This window comes from Euleptes europaea, chromosome 5 (genome assembly GCF_029931775.1).
Source record: "Euleptes europaea isolate rEulEur1 chromosome 5, rEulEur1.hap1, whole genome shotgun sequence".
Classification (NCBI taxonomy): Eukaryota; Metazoa; Chordata; class Lepidosauria; order Squamata; family Sphaerodactylidae; genus Euleptes; species Euleptes europaea.
In genome coordinates this window covers 43,510,029-43,533,715 of record NC_079316.1, presented here as the reverse complement: position 1 = coordinate 43,533,715, position 23,687 = coordinate 43,510,029, and the positions used below count along the sequence as shown (strand labels likewise).

At 42.4% G+C, this 23,687-nt stretch overlaps 1 protein-coding gene across 2 annotated transcripts in view; it reads right to left on the bottom strand.

Moving 5' to 3' along the window:
• Positions 1-21,334: 21,334 nt before the first annotated feature.
• The window catches only part of LOC130478010 (glypican-5-like), a 525,642-nt gene continuing 523,289 nt past the window's right edge, over positions 21,335-23,687 (bottom strand). The window contains exon 9 of one of the 2 annotated variants that reach the window (XM_056850119.1): positions 21,335-22,160. In XM_056850119.1, coding sequence (XP_056706097.1) covers positions 21,967-22,160 — 194 coding nt within the window. In that variant the 3' untranslated portion in view covers positions 21,335-21,966. The remainder of the gene's footprint in view (positions 22,161-23,687) is intronic. The other variant, XM_056850120.1, reaches the window with a different exon arrangement.

Genomic DNA, 23,687 nt, shown 5'->3' with positions numbered 1-23,687 from the left:
GCTTCAACTAATATTATGTTCCTCTTTAGTATGGGTGCAACAGGTCTGCTCCTAGCAGATGCTCAGGACAATTGAATTCACTTTATTGTAATGATATAAAGGGAGCTGAAAAAAGTGAGGAATGTAAGGGCTCTAGTGGAACAGCTTTCCTGCTTAAACAAGTCTTGCACCAGATATATAATAAAGAAGTGGAATCAATATAAATCCAAGCATTTCTGTATCTACCCTTTTGGCTCATAATCGCTGACTCAGAAACAGGTGTGGTTCAGTTTCCAAAATATAAGTTAGTAGTAACAGGGTACATTTGGGTTCTCAAGGGCTGAGAGGTGTTCTCAGCTAGTGTTTGTTGTGTCTCTTTCTACTTCTTCCCTCCCTGTCTTACAATTCCCTACAGCAGAACTTTCCCCTCTAATGTAGTAGGGGAATTCCACCTTTAACAGAGAGGATAAGAAACAGTATGAATCCAATCGAAACAAACCTACTCCTTCCCCTCTCATATATGACTGACAATTCCCCCTCCCTTTCCCTCAGGCCTTGAAAGAACCAGACAGACGTTGGAGCTGGCTTTGAATCTATATTCTCAAAGTCTTTTTCTGTGACCCTGCTGAAGAAGGGTTACATATTATGCACTAGCAAAGGTTTTGCACCCATATTGTATCTTAACTCAATAAATTTTCTTGTCTGATGTAGGGAGTGGAGGTGGTTCTTTATCATACCGTGAAAGATTCTATTAAACTGAACTCAGAAAAGAAAGGAAAAATATATTCTATTAATCCCTTTATCTTCTCCAGATTTCCTGTCTTCCACCCCTAGCTGTAATCAGTGTGTTTTTAAAGAATGAGGGTGCAGAGCTCAAATGGTCTAGCAACCACACTGGCCCCTGTGGGAGCCTCGCCCCTGCTAATTTCATATAAAGGGGGGCGGGGCAGGCTGCAGCTACTCTGTGGTAATACAAAGGTCTTCCTATCACTTCCTTTGCTCCAAGACAGCTTAGCTGCCTTTGTCCTTCTATTTCATATACCTTACTCTCACCCCCTTTGGGGGAACAGATGCTAAAATGTTGCCTTAGGACCTTTGGTAAGAGTCATCCAATAGTTAACTTAAAACCAGCTTGATCACTTTTCATTTACAGACTTTGTCTTCTCGTGATTTGTCTGTTGACATGTAAGACTGCACATGGCAAGCAGATAGAAAAGATCGAAGTGACAGCAGGTGATTGGTGATGTCACATGACAGCTCATGACTGAGCAGAAAAACTGGCTTGAACTGGACTGAGCTAGATGGTCCTGGAGACAAGGCAGCCAACTGCTGATTGGCTGGGAGACTATGTCAGTAATGTATATAAGTGTAACATATATGTATTTGGTTGTGGGTTGAGAGAAGTGGTTGCTTTGCGAAACACTTTGACACTGTGAAAGCCATGCCCCCTCCCTTCCTTGGTGACTTTCCTGCAAAAACCCTTTAGTTGACATTTCTTACCTGGCTACAAATAGTACTGAGACCACTGATTTTTAGCTGCTGCATAGGAGTCCACTTAGTCCTACACTAAGATGGACAGTAGTTTGCATCACCTGGGATTGAGTGGTCAGAAACCAGAGAGCTGTTAACTCTCACAATGCCAAACAATTGTGTTAAATGGGATATGCAGAAAAGCTTATGGAAAGGTGACAGTCATCTCCATAAAAAGTGGTATATTATAAACTTCCTAGACTTACTTGCCATGCTGGCACTGTGTGATGAGTTACTAAGCAGGAGGACCATAGAAAGGTCAAGCATCGTTGTCTGACCTTTTCTCCTAATATAGTATGGCGAGGGAGGTTCCCATTGGTGTAGGCTATGAACTTAGGGTTGCCAGGTCCTTCTTCACCACCAGTGGGAGGTTTTTTTGGGCGGGGCCTGAAGAGGGCAGGGTTTGGGGAGGGGAGGGACTTCAATGCCATAGAGTCCAATTGCCAAAGCGGCCATTTTTCTCCAGGTGAACTGATCTCTATCGGCTGGAGATCAGTTGTAATGGCAGGAGATCTATAAATCTATATAATAAAGTAGATGAGGATCGCCTTTTATTAAGACAAGAGGCTAAGTTCATTTTCCTCTTAGACACTGTACAACCAAAAGGTCTGAATACATCCTTAGATTTAGGACCATGCATATAAGGAACACCCTTTTTAACACTATCCCTTTAATGGAGATCTGTCCCTTTAATGAAAGAGTTACAGATAGCACTAAATACAGACAGGTGGGAAATGAAAAGTAAGAAAGCAGACACGTTCCACCAGTAAGGAAAGAAAAAAGCTTTGGGCAAACTGGGAGTAAAACTCGAGCTTACATTAAGTAAGTATGACTTAGATATTACTTTGGATTAACAATGCAAAGTGAAGTTAAATACGGTAGTAGTCATATGTGTGTGAAAATTGTATTGATGTAAGAGTACCTGGAGGTTGGCAGCCCTATACGAACTGCTTGGTTCACTCCCAGTAGATACAAGAGGACTCTCCTCGCCCATTAGGCTCTAGACAGGAAGAAACTGCCCATTCATTAACTGGAGAGCTGCTCATCCTGTCCTTTCATCCATCAGTGAGTCATCCTCATTCAAAATGGCTGTTAGTTCCAGCAACCACAGCTTCCCCACTTGCCATGGATACCCTCTGTTCAGAAAGACAATGCTCACTTTCAAGTAGGTCAGGGTATAATTTTTTTTTTACTGTACAGAAGCACAGGCTGTTTGGCAATCTCCTCCTAAACCTCCAACTCCCACCCCATTAGTGTATTTCCCCCTGCTAGTGCACGTTTCAAACTGTTTCTGCTCCTAGGAATAGTTTATGCTCAATTTAGAAAAGAAGCATGGAGGGCATCTTAGTAATGAATCTGAAATACTAGTCAATAGTGGTAATAAACATAATTTCCTTTCCATTAAATGTCCTCCCCCCCCCAGCAGAAAATATGGATGAGAAATGAATCCTTTGTCTCATTAGAAAGGCATTAATTTTTCTTGCATTTGCCATTGAGTAAAAAGTCAACAGAGGAAGAAAAATGAGAAACTTGAGGAAGAAGCCAGTAGTTTGTATTTATTTGTTACTTATTAAAACATGTATACCTAGGGATGCCAGCCTCCAGGTGGGACCTGGGGATCCCCTGGAATTACAGCTCATGTCCAGACTACAGAGATCAGTTCCTTTGGAGAAAATGGATGCTTTGGAGGCTAGACTCTATGACATTGTTCACCACTGAGGTCCCTGTCCTCCCCAGGCTCCCTTCCCCAAATCTCCAGGAGTTTACCAGCCTGGATCTGGCAACCCTACCCCCACATCCCCCGCTGTCGGCCAGAGGGGACCTGGCAACCCTATTTATACCCCATTTCCTTGTGGTTCAAGGCATCTTACAATAATAGTTAAAACATTTCCAGTTAAAACCAGAACATAACAAATCCCAAATTGCTCCCTCCTCCCCTTAAAAGATGCCCACTAAGCCTTGGCAAACAAGCAGTTCTTACAGCATCTCCTGAAGAGGGAGCTCCCTTCTTTGGGGAGCCCATTTCACAGAGCAGGGGCCATGATGAAAAAGGTCAGGGCTCTGGTTGATGCCAGACAGACCACTCTAAGTGGTGAGATAGCCAACAAAGGCTCTCTGAAGACCATAGCTGGCACTCAGGGACATAGGGAAGGAGACAGTCCTTCAAAGAGTGTTGTGTCTCCCCCTGTCACTGTTGGGAAGAAGTGTGCTTCTTATTGGTTAGTTCAAAATCTTGCAGGAATTTAATCACCATCAGTTCAACATTAGAATTGAGTGTGCATTATATATAACAAGTGGGAACATGCAAAGATGTGTGGGAGGCATCTCATTTTCCCCTCCCCAACTATTGGGGGCATTTTGGGGGGAAACCCAGAGATAAAGCTAAATACCCATTCACTGGTATGGGTATTCGGCTTTTTTTTGGGTTTACTGAAAAAAACTGGGCCCAATAAACCCGAAATTTAACAGTTGGGTTTTTTTTTTTTGCACAGCCCTAAATAAAACCTTGGAATCACTAGGATGAAATTATTCCAGTGAACTGGGAGCCACAAAGAAAAAATCTAATTTTAAAAGTTTTCTTTAAAAAGTTAAATATGTTGTGACTGATTAGTTCTGAATGAATGGCTGGGATTCCTTTGAATCACCTTGCTTCTTCTGTGTATGCCATTATATTACTTTTTCTTCGCCAAAGGAAAGACTGATAATAATGGAACCTGAGCTCAAACCTTGGATTACATTCTCTACAACATATTGCTTCTCTACCCCACAACTTTAAGTTGTCTACTCCTCTAAACAGAAAAACTGTTACTTTTCTTTTGATTGATCTCTAAAATGTCATGCATTCTGAGAGTTATTGTACTGTCATGTGTACAAGCTGAATACTTGGATACCCAGCTTTTAATCCTGCTGAATGTTGAGGGGGTGCTGGTGGTGGTGCTGCTTCTATTCTTGGCTCCCCTGTGTGGGCTTTTCTCATGAGAACATGCCTTTCTAGGAAATCATTCCAATTAAGCAGCTGGCCTTTGCCAGGAGAAAGTTTTTCTCTCTCACTCCCAAAAGCTTGGCCAACCAAGCTACTGATTTTAACATCCAGGCAAAAAACATGCCTATCTGTCTTCTTCTACTTCAGGTATAGTAATTCATGGCAGAAAGATTATTGCAATATTGCAAGTAGGAACTGAAGTTTTTCTCTCTCCATCTGATCCATATTGGTTACTGCACTCAGGGGAACATCTTATATTTGCAGCTGCAGCGGCCCATTATTGGAGATAAGACATGGTACTATTTTTTCCCTGCAGGATGGGCTAACCAAACTATTATTTATTTCTCTTTATTTGACTTTGACTTATTTGACTTTTATGCCGCTCTTTCCCAACCAAGTCAGGCTCAGGGTGACTTACAGCAATTTCAACACAGTTAAAATCTCAACAATTTACAATTTAAAAATCACAATATCTCTTTAAGATTTCCAAGGGCACCCTTAACCTTATAACAGTATAACAATAGTGGGAACCAATTCAGAGGGGGAGAATAAGGGAAAGGAAAACAGTAGGATACTCTCAGTAAGGGAAGGAGTAAAGTAGATAGGATATAAGTAAAAAAACGGAGGCCAGCAAGATGGAGACTGCTGCTGTCCTCAACTGTAGTTTAGCAGAACATCTCAGTCTTACAGGGCATGAGGAATTGCTTCAGGTCCCAAATGGCCCGGATCTCACTTGATAGAGCATTCCACCAGGCCAGGACCTGGCTCTGGTTGAGGACAGCCTACGATTGCCAGCTCTGTGTTGGGAAATATATGGAAATTTTGAGGGTGGAGCCTAGGGAGGGTGGGGTTTGGGAAGGGAAGGAATGCCACCCTCCATAGCAGCCATTTTCTCCAGGAGAACTGATCTTGGTTGCCTGGAGATCAATTGTAATGGTGCGAGATCTCAAGGTGCCACCTGGAAGTTGGCAACCCGAGGACAGCTGGATGCTTTTTGGCCCAGGGACTACCAGTAAGTTGTTCCCAGCTGAGCGTGATGCTCTTTGAGAGGTGTGTCAGGAGAGGCGGTCCCACAAGCTAACACAAATATCCTTTCAGTTACACAATTTGCCATGAAGTACCTCAAAATCTTAGTAAAAATTATCTCCCAAAGCCACAGCTAGTGCCAAAACAGATGATGTGGCCTAGGCTGAACTCTAGGAACCAGTGCAGACAAATATCTTTTTTGGTTTAGTGCACAGAATTCCAGTGACATCTTCTGACATAAAAACAAATCCAGCCACATCATTGGAAAACTGGTAATGGGAAATATATGCAGCAATCAGTGAAAAATGAAGGGCTAAGCTGTTTATTTCATGGCTCTTGGCAACAGAAAGCATGCACTTGCCTTAGGTAACTCCCTTTTACCACATTATACAAATTAAACCTGCCATTTAGCTATTATTTCTATAAAAACAGAGGCATGAAATGAAAGTGGCATTTTGTGGTTTTAAACACCAGTTACGTGCATGGGTTTCTTCTGTCTGAGGAATTTAAAACATTCCCATTTGTCTTTCTAAAAAGTTAACTTTGAACCGCTCAAGAGAGTCAAAAAATGCAAATATAATTTTTTGTTGTTGTTCAGGGAAGTAGCATTCCTTTTGTTTGATCCTATGGGAATATAACAAATCATTTTTGCTTTCCATGTCATTAAAGATGTGATCAGTGTTTTCTCCAATGCAGCTGTGTTTTTTTAAGAACCAAAATGTGTAAGTATATATGCAGTCAAAAATGTGAGAGGCAAGCTATGGCTAAGTAATGGAACATTAGAACAGCCCAGCTGGAACAGACAGAAAGCCAGGGCCGATTCAAAGGATTTTATTACCTCAAGCAAGGGCTCCTGTTGGGCTGGGGATAGGGTTGCCAGCTCTGGGTTGGGAAATACCTGGAGATTTTTTTGGGCGGAGCCTGAGGAGGGTGGGGTATGGAGAGGGGATGGACTTCAATGCCGTAGAGTCCCATTGCCCAAGTGGCCATTTTCTCCAGGTGAACTGATCTCTATCAGCTGGAGATCAGTTGTAGTAACGGGAGATCTCCAGCTAGTACCTGGAGGTTGGCAACCCTAGTTGGGGATGGGGGCAGTGGCTCAGAGCAGCTGCCTAATATGCAGAAGATCCAGGTTCAGTCCCTGGCATCTCCAGTTAAAAGGATCAGGTAGCTGTGCTGTGCAAGACCTCTGCTTGAGACTCTGGAGAGCTGCTGCTAGGCAGAGTAGACAATACTGACCTTAACAGAATACTGAATGTGTAGCTCCAAAATGGGGCTCTTAACAGTGCTCTTACTGGGGTTGTTTCTCCTCAGAAAAATAGTATATGGGGAAAGGCAGGAGCACCTTCCTCTCCCATGGTCCCAAACAGAATCCATGTAGCTATTTGAAACATAGTTCCTCACATCTCCTGTGGGAAGGTGAGCCAGATCTGAGGAACCTAGGGTTGCCAGCCTCCAGGTGGCACCTGGAGATCTCCTCCTATTACAGTTGATCTCCATACCACCAAGATCAGTTCCCTGAAGAAAATGGCTGCTTTGGAGGGTGAACTGTATGGCATTATACCATGCTGAGGTCCCTCCTCTCCCCAAACTACACCCTCCCATGCTCCACCTCCCAAAATCTCCAGTTATTTTCCCATTCAGAGCTGGCAACTCTGGGGGAACCCCAGGGAGCCCAGACCTGAATTGTTAAAATTTGTAATGCCTAGTTTGAGCATAGCTTCATAAAGCAGCTTCATGTGTTCATGTGATGGCTGGACTGAACGGAGTCCCTAAAGTGCATTGGTGGCCTCCTGATTGTCTCACCACAAGCACTCATTTGGGTGGCTTCATGGCTATAGAACTGGCCATACAAAAGGCTCGTGTCCAGAATTGTGTTACCAGTAGTGGCCAGCTGCATGCCTTTGGGAAGTGGGACATGAAGGCAAGAGTATCTTGTATTCAAAGGTAAATTGCTTTTGAGTCCAATAACCTTTCGTATAATACAGATGTTTCAAACAGGAATCCTCACCAATGACTTCTGATTGACAGACATTCCCTAATGTATATAAGAGAAACAATGTGGATTACATAATTTGTAAGCAAGTACCAAGAAAACGGGGTAAGTCCCTGTACTAGTTACATGACCCTGTAGATGTTTTTTGGTTGTTGTTTTTTTTTTGCAACAGCCACCATGATGCATAAGATACTGACCAAAGATGGTATGCAGGTATTTCAACATGGAGTATCTTTGCAAGATATTTACTAATCAAAATGGAAAACATGATGCAGCTCAAGGGCCCCAATCTCAAAACGATAAAAGGTGTCTAAACCTTTCCACTGCATCACAGTTAAGCAAGCATGTCTCATGTTTTTAGCTAAAACAATAGAAGGAGAAATCACATATTGCAAGGAAAGTCAAGAATCACCTTGATCCAGGGGCCTGCCTTCTTTAAAAGTTCTGGTGAAGAGAGAAATAACAATACTTAGTAGCAAAAAATATGAAAGTAGGAGATTAAAAAAGCACTATTCTTGAAAATCAAATTCCTAATGTGCAATACAAAGGAGCAAGCTATGACTTTTAGGATGGCAAAGCTTGTGGGAATAAATCTTTCTGAAGTGAAAGGAAACTAAATTTCATAGCAAAAATAGTTCCAAAGATTGTGACAGCCACTTAATTAGAGGATAAATGCAGAGCTTTCAATTTAAAATAGCTTTTTGAGGCAGCAGTTTGTAGAACAAGTATTCTTCTCCCTCAGTGGGGGGAAACTGAATGCCACTACCTTTTGAATTAGGTTATAAAAAATCTCTTCAATCTAGCTAGTCTGCAGAGTCCATTCTGTACAGACAACGATCTAAGAGTTTTACATCTAACTAAAGACCAGTGAAGATGCATCTCAAAAAATAAAGGGAAAAAAGAGGCTTATTCCTAAAGCCAAAGTCTGACGCTCCATGACCTGAAAAAGAGTCAGAGGAATGAGACCTCAAAAGGAGGAGGTTGCTGGTTTATGAAGCTATGGCAAAGCTGAGCAAATCTTTGTGAATTTCCATTTTTGTCCAAATGTGTGTGCTTGAGAGCAATGCTATGATGAAACCAAATGTGTTTCTCGGTTTTTCTTCCAAATCTATATATTAATCACAGGCATGTCAGAGCTGTGCAGAAACCCTTAAAGGCTTATTGCTAAAGTTATTGGGTTCTCCCAGAAGGACCAGCTCAGAGAAGCTCCTGAATCCTGGTTGTGCAATGCTAGAGCTTGTTTAAGTAAGTTTGGGGGAAGCTCTCTGACTGTTGGAAGCTGAGGATGAGCCCCTTCTAGGGCTGTCAATTCAGTTCGACCCGAACTGAAAATCAGCCGAATTTCCCTTGATTCGGCGGTTTTTAGTTTGGGAGGAACCGAACTCAAAACTGGCGGGCAACCGGGGGGGCCGAATTCAGCGAGTTCGGGAGTTCGCAAATAAATTCGGCCAATTCGGGGCCGTCAGTAAGCAGCATAACCTTCAGTAAGCAGCATTCTCCTCCCCCGGCCAATCGGTGGCCAAGCTGGGTCTTCTTCTGGCCAATCAGTCAGGATTGAGTACTGGAGGAATCAGCTGATGTGCGGCCGGCCGGGGAAAGAGATAGAAAGAGGGAAATCCTCATGTGTGTGTGAGGGGGTGCTTGTGCACATTCGCTCCTTTCTGTGGCTGCAGGGGGCGCATTTTTTGAGGTACAGACCCCAAACTTTCAGGGGATATTCAGACAAGTTTTCTTAAGAGACCACCCAAGTTTTGTAAACATTGGGTCAGGGGGTCCCGAGATATGGGCTCCCCCTTTTTCTTTCCATGGCTGCAGAGGGCGCATTTTTGGGTGTGCCGACCCCAAACTTTCAGCAGAGCATCAGACAAGGCTTCTTAAGATACCCCCCAAGTTTTGTAAACTTTGGGTCAGGGGGTCCCGAGATATGGGCTCCACCCCTTTTTCCTCTTCCCCCTTTTCCATTTTCGTGGCTGCAGGGGGCGCTTTTTTGGGGGTGCAGCACCCAAACTTTTATCATAGCTTCAGACAATCCCTCTTAAGAGACCACCCAAGTTTTGTAAAGATAGGTTCAGTGGGGGCTGAAATATCGGCTCCCCCCTTTTCTCTTTCCGTGGCTGCAGGGGGCGCATTTTTGGGTGTGCTGACCCCAAACTTTCAGCGGAGCTTCAGACAAGGCTTTTTAAGAGACCACCCAAGTTTTGTAAATATTGGGTCAGGGCCCCCCGAGATATGGGCTTTCCCCTTTTCCCTATTGGGATGAATGGATCACCCTCGAGAGATGCATACATATGGATCTTATATTGGATACAAATGGAATCATATTGGATTACCCAGCCTCCCAGCCCCTCCTGCTGGAACAGAAGACAGCCACAGTAAGACCCCTTTGGGGGCTTTAATCTATAATTTTTCTTTTCTGTGTGTGTGTGGGGGGGAAAGCAGAGTCTGTGTGTGTGTGTGGGGAGGGAGCAGTTTCTGTGGGTGTGGGGGGGAAGCCAAAGGGGGCTTTTGCCGGTTCTGCCTGGGGTGTGTGTTCCCCCTCCAGTCTCTCTCTCCCTGGTTTGAGGGCGGCCTTCATTTTTATTCTTTAGGTTTTTCCTCATTCATAAGATCAGTTAGGTTATTTTGATGCTTGCTCAAAACTGGTTTTCAAATAGTGACTTAAAGAATGCATCTGCCTGGTCCCAAGTCCAATGCAAAAGGAGAAATTCCACCCCCTCCTGCTCATTATGCATAGCTAGCTGCCTCTGTCCCTTTCCATGGTATGCAAACTCCCAGGTGTCAGGTGTTGCTTTGCACTGTTGCAAAGGTGTTGCATTGCGTGCTTGTGTTGCTTTGCAGTTGTATTGTTTTGCAAAATTCTTCACACTTGCCCCGCCCTTTGCATGTTTGCAAAGGTGTTGCTTTTCAGTTGTGTTGCTTTGCAAAGTTCTTAGCACCTGCCCTGCCCTTGCTCTCATCAGCTGTTTGTCGGGGCTGGGAGCTTTGTGCGTGGGCGGCAAGCTCTGCTGAGAGATGCACATTAAGGGTGGGGGGACCCCTTTCATGGCCCATATCTCAGCCCCCCCTGACCCAATCTTTACAAAACTTGGGGAGTCTTTCAATATACGTCCTTTGAAGCTCTGCTGAAAGTTTGGGACCTCTAAGCCCAAAAATGCCCCCCCCAGAGCCGCGGAAAGGCACGATTGTGTTTTTAATGGCTTTATTCGGCCGAATTTTTTTTCCGAACTTTGAATTCCCGCCGAATTGAACGGATTCGAAGTGGGGGAGTTCGGACTTCGGCACGTACCGAACCCACAAGGGCCAAATTCGGCCGAATCCGAACTGTACCGAATTTTTTTTTTGACAGCCCTAGCCCCTTCATATACTCTTGGTTGCCATCTGTGATGGACTAACGGTTAATGTCAGTCAGTGACTATGTGTAAGAGGGTCATGCAGGGAGTGGTTGGAGCTTAAGGGAGGAGACTCTGAGCTGCTGGAAAAGAGTTTTTTTTTTACTCTGGGTTCTGGTGTGATGGGTTGTGCATAGTGTGACTGGAGAAAAAAACAGAAGGGTGACAAAGAGAGACTCTGGGGGGGGGGAAAGGTCCCTACTCTAGTCACCAGGGGGTAGGGGTGGAATAGACTCTGAGGAAGAGGTATTCCTGGTCCAAGTATTGTGAGAGAATTACTTTAAGTGCTGTGAAGTAATTTCACAGAGAGAAAAAGGGAGAATCTCCATACTTCCTAGTTTTAGGCACCATAGTGTACATATGAACCTCTGTGTGCAGGTACTGGGACTAAGCTACCTTAAAGAGTTGGAAACCTGGGTCAAGTAAAATAACATCTGTGCTGTATTTGTTGAGCAACTCGTTATTTATATAGAAAATTTGACCCTTTCCTTAATACTAGTTTTTCCTCCAATACTTTTCCCTGTGAAGTATAATAAAAATTTGGTCATTTTATTGTTGAACTGAATAAAGCCTCTGGCGTCTCTATTATCTGAGGTAAAACAAAGAAGAAGAAGAAGAAGAGTTGGTTTTTATATGCCGACTTTCTCTACCACTTAAGAATCAAACTGGCTTACAATCACCTTCCCTCCCCACAACAGACACCCTGTGAGGTAGGTGGGGCTGAGAGAGCTCTAAGAGCTGTGACTAGCCCAAGGTCACCCAGCTGGCTTCATATGTAGGAGAGGGGAAACTAATCCAGTTCACCAGATTAGCGTCTGCCGCTCATGTGGAGGAGTGGGGAATCAAACTTGGTTCTCCAGATCAGAATCCACTGCTTCAAACCACAGCTTTTAACCACTACACCATGCTGGCTCTGTAATGTAGTGGTTAAGAGTGGTGGGAGAGATTCCCCCCCCCCGTCACACCATCCCTTGAACCCATGTGAATGAAGGCTGTGTTTGGTGAGGCACCACATTGTGGAGGCTAGTATAGTAACTATATAGTTCCCTGGAGGCTGGAAAATGTGTTTTTTAGGTGGGGGTGGAGGTGGTTGAATACTGTCTTTTAGTGTCTTGGGCTTGGACAAAATCGAGACAAAGGTTTGAAGGGGCAGTTGAAAGCGCTCCAAAAACCAAGGTCATTTCCAACTATATAAAAAGTGAAAATTAAAAGCTCTAGGATTTACCCCTTTGTGGTTTTTATGTGGCCGCCATCGTTTCTTGTGAAGTCACTTTGTCCAAGAGCAACGCTTTTCATGGAAGATGGATCAGGATGGGTAGCTGTGTTAGTCTGTCTGTAGCAGTAGAAAAGAGCAAGAATCCAGTAGCACCTTAAAGACTAACAAAATTGCTGGCAGTGTATGAGCTTTCATGAGTCACAGCTCACAGTCACAGTATCTGAAGAAGTGAGCTGTGACTCATGTAAGAGCATACCTGCCAGAAATTTTGTTAGTCTTTAAGGTGCTACTGGACACTTGCTCTTTTCTGCTTCTCTTTTAATGGAAGATTTGTAAATATGGAGTAGTAGAAAGAAAAGAATGTAGTGTTGGAACTTCGAAATTCCCTGTGGCAAGTATTTGGATGGGAGACCTCCAAGTAATACCAGGGTCATGATGTGGAGGCAGACAAAGGCAAACCACCTCCAAATGTCTCTTGCCTTGAAAACCCTACGGGATCACCATAAGCCAGCTTATTTATTTATATATTTTTCAAATATATAGCTCGCCCTCATTCCTGGCAAACCAGGCTCAGGGTGGGTAACAACTATTAAAATACCTAAAACCATCAATAAAACATCAGCAACATCAAGCTGTGGCTTGATGGCAAATGACTAACTAAATAAATTGGAACTGAACTGGATCACGACCGTATTTGAACTGCCTTTTACACACCCAACAGCAGATGTCATGTCTGATTGTTTATTATTTATTATTGTAAAGAAATCATTATAACAAACAAATCATCACACTGTTCCTTTTCTGGTCATTGCTATGTCAATGACTGCTATGCAAACTGAAGTTCTATATGCAAAATAGACCAGAAAGTTGATGGGTTTGTTCAGTAATATGCTACTGTTTGAATATAGCGTGTGATAAAGCAGTCTTAATTGGTATATAAAATGGCAGCAATGAAAAGAATACACACAAATAAAATTGCCAAATTAATTTCTATGACGTTTTTTTTACAAATATAGAAAAGCCAGCAGTTTTTTAATTTTTTAATTTTTTTAATTAATTGTGGTTTTGCATGCAGTTATAGGTTCTTAGTTCCATTCACCTCTAAAGCCAGGATCCAGGGAACATTAGTGTGTGTATCAAAATGCCTCCACATATGTGTAGGAGCTCTGCTGTTTTCATTTCTAATAATAGACCCTAACACATGAAATTTTAATAAGGACATTGCCATAAACTGTGTTTTAATATTGGTGCTGATAACTTGTTTGTAGGATATTTTTGTCCATTAACTAGTTTCACAGATGGCAATTCCAAATTACATTTTTATGACAATCAGTGGATGAACTGATTTCAGGGACTAGACTTGACAATGATGTCATCAAATTTTCCAGTGATTGATCACTAACGTTGCCTTGGTTTTCCTGCTGCTTTTAAACTTTTTAGTATCCTCATTCTGCTTCCTACACTCTCCCCGCAGATGGTGTAGCAACAATGATGCAGCTTATTCTCCCTACATATTAACGTCTGTGTTGTCGTATTGCACAATCCATCAACACGCTGTGATAAAGAAATGCTAAGTTCTGAACAAGACATCTGCCACCCCAGCAACAGTAATGGTGGTTGTTATATAGCTTTGTTATTCTCTCAAATGCTCTCTGCTGCAAATTGCAATAGCATCGGTGTTATGAAATAGCACTACTTACAAGGAAGGGTGGGAGAAGGATTACAGGGCAGAAGATGGGACCCACCATGTAGTAAGCAAACAGCACAGAGACTAGTTGCTGTGAAAGTGTTCTAAGGTTCTCTGCAAATTTTGAGAGACAGTTGATATTCCTACTATTAGGGCTGTAGAGAAAAAAAATCGGGAAAATTTGGGTTCAGGTTTATTGGCCACCCCCCCCCCCGGGAAAACCCGAATACCTAATTTCCTATACCGGTAAAGGTAGGAATTCGGCTTTAAATTTGGGATTCCTGAAAAATGCTGCCATTTAAACCCATTCAACCCATTTTGCGGCTTTTTGTGGCTCCTGGGGGGCATTTGTGCAGGTAGAGGTTCCAAATTTTCAGGGTAGCTAGAAGGGACTCCCCTAGCAAGAACCCCCAAGATTGGTAAAGTTTGGGTCAGGGTGTCCAGAGTTATGGGGTCTGGAATGGGTCACCCCATCCTCCTCCATTGAAATGCATTAGCAAAGTGGCTGTGTTCAGATGCTTTAGTGTCATCTTTGAAATGTATCTCAATGGAGCAGCCAGGCTTTAAACAGTGGGAAAGTTCACCCAGTGCCTCCATAGAAATACAATGTATCTTGAACAATGTCAATTTCTTCATTGTGTAATTCCCCAGTTGTCATCACTTTTGTCTTCTTGATTTTCTGCTGTAATCCTGCTTTGGCACTTACTGCTTTAACCTTCATCAGGAGTCGTTTAAAGTCTTCACTATTTTCTGCCAGTAATGTGGTGTCATCAGCATATCTCAAATTGTTAATGTTACTCCCACCAATTTCCACTCCACCGTCATCTAAATCTAATCCAGTTTTCCTTATGATATGTTCTCCATTAGATATAGTGGAATATTTTCATTTGTAATGAATTAGGACTGGAAACAAATACCCACTATTAAGATTTTAGCTAGGATTTCAGTTCAAGTTTATGTTTTTTGAAAGAACAGTCACATGCAACAACCTCAGAATATTAACTGGTATTCTGGCCCTAAATATTTTAGCAATTGTGTTAGCCAGTAATGCTATTATTTTATTTAATATATTTAAAACCCACTTTTCTGCAAGAATCTGTCAAAGAGCATGACATCCTCTACAACACTGGTGCTTATAATATCCACAGTACAGCTTATGTATTCTTACCGCATTCAGGTGGTTTCTTTCAAATCAGTGAAACCCAGTTTAACATAATAACCATGACCATCTGAGACCATCACTACAGTTGTTGCGATCAGCTAAAGAATTACCTAATGTTCAGTTCTTCTAATAGTACATTGACAGACTGCAGTTGCATCCATACATTTTGGATATTGTCCTGTCATACCATTTGCTCTATACCAGTAATTCATGACTGGATTCTTCTGTGTGGATAAGACAATCCAGTTGTGAAAGGTTGCTGTAGTGTCATCCATGAGTAATATTCAATGTTGTGTAGTTGCAGCCTAGGACATATCCCATTACAATGTAATGCAGGTATGTTATACTTAATTATGGACAAAATATATACAATATAGCTTATTGTGAAAGCCTACCAGGTGAGAACATGATTCTAGCTGAAAAGTATTTTTGCAAAGAATTTATAAACTATTCAGTACATTTTTTTTAAAAAAATTAAATGCTCATTGCCTGGAGAACAACTCAAACTGGTTCTAATTAGGTACACAGAAAGGGCATGGTGGACAAATTACACATCATCTTTTAACAGATGAAGTGAGCAAATGTTAATTGCTTATACCATGCAACAAATGACTTTTAGCATGACAGCGTTAAATTAGGTGCAAACAGTATAATTGCAAATTATTGTTTAACAGCAAAAAAGCAATGATAAAGTGCAAACTATTTAGCTCTGCCTACAGATTAAAAAAATGATAGTTGCTTTCTAGAATTTTGGTATATTTCACAAAATTGCCAGTGAATTTTGGGTAACTGTAACAGGCACCAATCAATGACTCTGAAGTGTATGCAAAACTCCATATATACCGGCACAAGTGCATACAATTCCTCTACATGCACCCTCCCATTAACTTATCTGAATAGGGGAATTCACAGCCAATAAGGAATGCTGAATGCATGAATGGAGTTGCCAACCTCCAGGTGGCACCTAGAGATCTCCCACGATTACAGTTGATCTCCAGATGACCAAGATCAGTTCCACTGGAGAAAATGGCTTTGGAGGATGGACTCTACGGCATTATACCCTGCTGAGGACCCCCCTTCCCAAACACTCCCCTCCCTAGGCACCACCCTCAAAATCTCCAAGTATTTCCCAACCCAGAGCTGGCAATCCTAAATATGAAGTTGTCTTGCACTGAATCAGAACATTGGTCCTTCAAGATCAGTATTCTGACTGGAAGTGACTCTCCAGGGTGTCAGGTAGCAATCTTTCCACATCACCTACTTCCGAATCCTTTTAAATGGAGATACTGAGGAGCCAGCGTGGTGTAGTGGTTAAGAGCAGTGGACTCTAATCTGGAGAAGCGGGTTTGATTCCCCACTCCTACACATGAAGCCAACTTGGGTGACCTTGGGCTAGTCAGTTCTGTCCAAACTCTCTCAGTCCCACCTACCTCACAAGGTGTCTGTTGTGGGGAGAGGAAGAGAAGGAGATTGTAAGCCAGTTTGATTCTCCTTAAATGGTCCAAACTCTCTCAGCCCCACCTACCTCACAAGGTGTCTGTTGTGGGGAGAGGAAGGGAAGGAGATTGTAAGCCAGTTGCAGGTTCTTCACTGAACACAAGATCCTGTCAGGCTGTTGACATGAGTTCAGGCCAAGTTCTGGCCACAAGTCAAGTCCTTGGTTCCCAGGATTTGGAAGCTCCTGTGTATACTTCGTTTGTGCCGGTTATCACAGCTGCGACATGTTTTGTCTTTATTCATGGGAACTGCTTATCTCGTTGTTGCCTAGCAATGTTTATCTTATTCTCTTGTGCTAGTGTTTTAAAGCAGGTAACCTGTACTGGGTCTCCATTGCTAACATTTCCAGCTAGTGTGCAGTCAGTTCTTTTATTTGCCTTTTAGTTCCTAATAAAGTATTACTGCTTCAGATCTACCTGTCTGGATGAGTTTTCTTGAGGGATACTAGGGGCAGACGCCTGAGACTGACACCAGTTTGATTCTCCTTAAAAGATAGAGAAAGTTGGCATATAAAACCAACTCTTCTTCTTAAGTGTGGGAAACCTTCTGCATGCAACACAGATGCTAACCAGGGATGACACTAAGTGCCACAAACATTGGCTAAATGGTCTGGTTGGATAGTGTGCCTATCAGGAACATATCTGCTAGGTTGCTTCCTGCTATCGCTGCTCTTTCCCATATCTCTCAATGTGCAAGGAAACAGAACAGTTAAACTGTATAGCAAAGTTAGGGTTGCCAACCTCCAGGTAATAGCTGGAGATCTCCTGCTATTACAACTGATCTCCTGCCGATAGAGATCAGTTCACCTGGAGAAAATGGCCACCAGGCTCCACCCCAAAAACCTCCTGCCGGTGGTGAAGAGGGACCTGGCAACCCTAAGCAAAGAAGAAACTGAAAGTAGATACTGCCACAGATGCTGCAGGGCTACCAGAAAAAAAAAATCCTGAATGAGCCTAGTCATTTCAGGTCCAAGAGCTGGAGGAAATTTCATTCAGGTTGGGTATCTTTCTGAGGTTAACAAATAAGGTATACTTAGCTCAGGTTTTGATTAGCACTTGCTTGGTTTTTAAAAATGGCAATGAAATGCCAGGACAAACCTTACACATCAAATTCTGCTGATGTCATCACAGTAAATGAGAAATCTTGGTCTGTGGTTTGTGGATTGGACCTTGAAATGGAGAGAGGCCACAACTGATTTTTTTCAGACAACTGAAGGCAGTTTCAAAGGTATATTGCTGCTCATGGTAAGTTTGACTTCTGCTTCTGGTGACTTTCCTCACAAGTACCCCTGACTTTGGTTAAGTTTGAGTCAGGGAGTCCCAATTTTATGGGCCCCCATTTTTTCCTTCATTTGGGGGGCCAAAAAATTGGACCTTTTAACCCAATCTTTACCAAACTCGAGGGTTCTTCTAAGGAGAGTCATCAGCAGCTGTGCTGCAAAGTTGGTGCCTCTATCTTAAAAATCTGCCCTTCCCCCACAGAGACCTGCAAAGATTCCCGATAGGTTTCAATGGAGCAGTGCTCTTTAAATTTTAATGAGCTGCTGAACCCGTTGCCCAGTGCTGCAAGGCTTTTTCAGCTTTTTTGAGGGGGTTGGCATATCAGAATGCACACCAGTAATGGACACCATGGGATACTATGCTTTTCTCTAACCCTGTAGTCCTCCTTTAGCCTTGTTTGAAATAAATGTCTAAATTACATGGTAACAAGAATGGATCCAGACTACACTGAGTACAGCATTATTGCCCTTAGGCTACTGATGCTATCTAAATATTACAAAGAACTGGAGTATAATATGATGGTTATGAGATGAACGTGGCATTCTACACATGATACCATATTCAATTTTAACTGCTTTGGTATATTTTGATGATGACTGTATGAGAGAAGTTTATGTATTCTTTTGACAGTCCACAAATGAAGAGTTCTTGCCCAAAGTCTTGATAAAGCTCTATTATTATTATTATTATTAATTATTAATTATTATCATTATAATTTACTTTTACCCTGCCTTTCCTAACCAAGGTTGGGCTCAAGGTGGTAGAGAAAATTCTGGTATATAAGGTTGTTTATATTTATTCAGGAAAATTCCTTTCCTTACAGACTGTACTTGATTGTAATTCTTGTATAATTATAATTCTTCTATAGTATTTTTTTTAATCAGAGCTGGCCCAAGGGTTTGGGATGCTTTAGGCAAGTAGTGAGCCAGGTAGTAATCCCTTGTAAGTCCAATGAGCCCAGAGCAGCTGTGAGCAGAGCTAGGCCCAGACAGAGCTGGGGGGGGGGCTTCTCTCCCTCCCCCCATCAGGGAGTGGGGAAGGGGGAAGCAGGCTGGATGAGTAGGGTTGCCAAGCTCCAGGTACTAGATGGAGATCTCCCACTATTACAACTGATCTCCAGCTGATAGAGATCAGTTCACCTGGAGAAAATGGCCACTTTGGGAGATGGACTCTATGGCATTGAAGTCCCTCCCCAAACCCCGCCCTCTTCAGGCTCTGCCCAAAAAACCTCCTGCTGGTGGCAAAGAAGGACCTGGTTACCTTAGGGGTGAGCAGGTTCTGGATGCCCAGCGCCCAGGAGCAGACAGTGTACCTCCCAGGGCTGCCACTTGTTGTGATATGCACTGCGGGAAGGCTTGTGTGTGTGTGGGAATGATATGAGGAAACAAGAAGAATAATGGGGGGGAATGATAAAAAGAGACAGAGCATTAAAAGCATGGCTGAGGATATGAGGAAGGGTGAGAAAAAAGTATACCACCAGATGGGAAATGAGAGGACAAATGGACCATGAAAGAAGTGCTTTTCCTCTGCTCTGGGTTCCAGAGAGAAGGCCATGGCTGCCTGATGCCCAGCTACAGTAGCAGCATGGCAGCCACTGCTCCAGGGCCTTGGCTACCTGACACCCAGCTACAGCATCAAGGGTGTCCGGGGCTGCTGCTTGCTGTGGCACAGTAGTCACCACTCAAGGAGTAGGAAGAATTTTCTGGCTGCCTAATGCCCAGCTGCCGCAGTGGTGTGCTGCGCTGCTGCCACCACACCAGGGCCCAGGGGCATGGCCAATTGTGCAACACTGCAGGAGGGCTGGCTTAGCACCTCTCCATATCTTGGGAAGACTGGCGCCCTAGGCAATGACCTAAGCATACTTAGTAGGTGGGCAACCCCAGGAATAATTCTTAATATGTTGTAACTGTAACATACCTCCTATCCCCAGCTAACTCACCCATCTGGCTGGCTGGGATGATCAAGAATCATGTGTTATTAGCTCTGAGGGCTAAAGACAATGAGTCAGCCTTTTCAAACAGAGAGTGGAATGGATAAAATGTCATGAGATTTTCTTTTTTAAAAATGGTGGTTGTAATTTGTTGTTTGCTTTCTGAGTGTCTTCAATTTACCACCTCATATTTCCCATCAATCTCCTGTAAGATAAAAATATAGGGCATGTAGGCAAAAGGTAATTTCAGTGGGGAACAGTGAAAAGCACACTCAATTCTTCTACTGAAATAACAGAATATAAAAGTATTTGAATTTTACTAGATCATGTCCTAACTTTTTAAGAATAGGAAACAAAGTCTTCAGGGTTCTAATAAAAGGAAAACCCCAAAAGGGGATGCCAAAAGTCGGCTGCAACTTGAAGGCACTTTACACACACACAATAAAGAACAACACGAAAAGAGGCTAAAGGCAGTGTTCAGCATTGCTCTGGATGTTCTGCATCCATGGAGTGCCACGCGTATGGGGGATGCTGTATTGAGGATGCCACTGAACTGAATATTCCACTGGAAACCCCTTGTGTGTGTGCACATCACAACTTCTGCAGCAAGGAGCAACTGCCTAGTTGTGTGTTCCTATCCTAAATATAATTGCTTACAAGCATTAGGGTGAATATATCTTTTATGCAAATGAAACTGCTAAAAGACCTGTTTTTATACACACATGCACAAGTTAAACACAAATATTTTACATTATATCTTATAAAACTGTACATTGTAGTATTCTATATCATGAAAACAACTACTCAGAAGAACGATTTGCTTTGTTAGTAAATATAAATCTGAGGCATAATGACCGTTATTGCTACTGATTCTACTCAGATTGTATTGTACAGATTTTCAGTGGCATTGTAAAAACAGTTGTCAAAAATATATGTATTAGCCCTATCCCATGTAATGGTGAAATTGCACCTCCTTGTCATGCTGTAAAACACATCGCTTTCATTTATTAATTGAAAAACTCTCCTTAAAATAAGATAGGGAAAATGAAAATATTAATGAAAGAGAAAATGGCAAACAACCGATTCTCCCCATTTTTAAGTTGATGTTTCTTTCATATTTATTTTTCCTATCATAGCACAATAAAACATTAAATGTAATTAAATAGTCTCTGTGTACAGGGCACACTGTGATTCACAGATCTACAGTGCATCAGTACCCCTTTTGAATAAAGAAGTAACCATTACCTCTCTGAAAGACATAAACTTTTGTCTCAGTTCAGCAAGGGCAATCCTAATACAGATCCTGGTCTGGACCATGCCAAAGGGACTGGGTGTTTCTGGACTGCAGAGAGCACTCGCTCACAAAACAGATGGCGGCTCCGTCAGCTGCGATGGTTCTGAACACATGTTTGTGATGGGACCGAGGGACCAACTCTAGCTGCTCACTGCCCTCCTCAGATGTGCATCCCACAGCTCTGGATGAGGTTCTCCATTCTTATACCATACAGGCAATGGATGCTTGACTTCTTTGTCTCTTCTATCTATTGCCCCCCCCCCACATTTGTCAGACATTCACATAGTTTTAAGCATATAGTAATGAAATACATGGGCAAGGAAACATGTTTTCATGTTTCAAAATAACTCAGGGAGTGTTTGTACATTTTTTTCTAAACGGTTAAGGCAACTATACCATTACATTAGACACAGCATATGCTTGTTATATTGCTTTCTACATTCTAAACATTAAGAAGGCAAGGGGAAACCAAGAGATTCAAACATGCTACAACCTTCTTGTACCACTTAGGAATTTTATCCAACTGGTAGATAGCGCTGTAACATATAGTGGCTGATCCCTAGAGATATAACTTACTATTGAACTGCTCCTGGAAATGGATTATTCAAAGGAACTCATGTGAAAGATCAGAAAAATAGACAACAGTCCATTAGCCAATGAGTAAAAAGGGGGAAATTCCGACATATTAATTTACAACTGGAATATTCTTAATTGTAGCTATTACAATAATTTAATCTACTCAGGGTTCCCGTCTTCATCCTTTTTGCATCTTGAGTAGATAAGTTGCTCTCAAGAGCCATCGCCAGACATCGTGCGCACACCGATGCTTTCCGCTAGCCAGTCCCAGACTAATGTTTAGTACTTCTACTAATATACCGCAAAATACTAGGGTGCACCATTTAGAGAGCCATTTAACTTTGTTTTCACTTGGGTAAGGCTGTAGGTATAAAATGACAGTGAGCAGAAATTCTTGCACAGCTAGTGCAATATAATGCAGCTACAACAAAGGATGCCACAAAACTGCTAGGGCTGTGACGGTGAAGAGCAAGGTGGTTGAAACGCGATTGTCTGTTGCTTGATTGCCCCTGTTCCCTTTAGGAGACAATTTTACAATAATGGTGTCTGGGGAGTCTGCCTTTTTCACCGTTGCATTGGATTCATTCCTGTCTCCTGAATTAGCTCTGAGATCATCTGCAAACAAACAAACAAAAAAGAGGGGATTTAATATTAGTGGCTGATCATACGTATCGTGAAGTGCTAGCCTTCATAGCCCCTGCCACTATAATCTATTAATTGGAAATAGGATGTGTTGTACAGTGCTAAAATGGTTTACTCAGAAGCAAGTCTCACTAAGCTCAATGGAAATTACTCTGTAATAAGCTTACATAAAATTATGTGCACTTACTTGGGAGTAAGTCTCATTGAACTCACTGGGACGTCTTCTGAGGAAACATGCATAGGTTAGGATGTAAAATCTGATCCAAGTACATCCACAAACCAGCTAAAGTTGACTATTTGGATTTGATAGCTTATGCAAAAATGTATTTTAAAGCATCCATGAGGAACTCCAGTTTTGATTGAAGCAGTGGTGCTAAAGGGCACGCTTAACCCTGTCACTGACAGATTTTTCCAGTTCTAAATTGCCCCTCAAAGCTGCTATGACTTCTACAAGGGAAAAATACATAAACAATGCCTGTATATATGAACAAATACCTGTATTATTTCCCCCCTCCCTAGGAATAGTCACCTACACATTTCCAAATATGACAGGAAGACTTATTTGGACATGGAAAGTGTATGAAATGCAGACCTTGCTTTGTCTAATCATTTTGGCTCTAAATTGGCTCTGAATTTATATCAGATCAGATAGTGAATCCTCACAAAGAATAGTTCCAGCATTGATTTTGGTGCCCATGGAATGAATTTTGTAAGGGTCAACTGCATTTATTTCTTTAGAAAATACATATGCCACCTCTCCAAAGAACCTGTTTGAGGCCACTTACAAAGTAATTCATGTATTTTAAGAGCATAACAACAGTAACAATTAAAAAACATAACCATTAAAAACATTAATACACGTGGAAAATTTATGACAGAATAACACTTCTGTAACAGAGTTAGGTCAGATACAGACAACCAGATAGATGTTTTAAAGATAACCTTGTGAGACGTTTCTTATATGTACTTAAGATCATGGAGTGAGGATCCTTGAAGAAACCAAACATGGAAACCAAACTTCTATTTTAAGTATTTACCATTAGGGCTGTCAAAAAAAAAAAAATTCGGTACAGTTCGGATTCGGCCGAATTTGGCCCTTGTGGGTTCGGTACGTGCCGAAGTCCGAACTCCCCCACTTCGGATCCGTTCAATTCGGCGGGAATTCAAAGTTCGGGAAAAAAATTCGGCCGAATAAAGCCATTAAAAACACAACCGCGCCTTTCCGCGGCTCTGGGGGGGGCATTTTTGGGCTTAGAGGTCCCAAACTTTCAGCAGAGCTTCAAAGGACGTATATTGAAAGACTCCCCAAGTTTTGTAAAGATTGGGTCGGGGGGGCTGAGATATGGGCCCTGAAAGGGGTCCCCCCCACCCTTAATGTGGATCTCTCCGCAGAGCTTGCCGCCCACGCACAAAGCTCCCGGCCGACAAACAGCTGATGAGAGCAAGGGCGGGGCAGGTGCTAAGAACTTTGCAAAGCAACACAACTGCAGAGCAACCCCT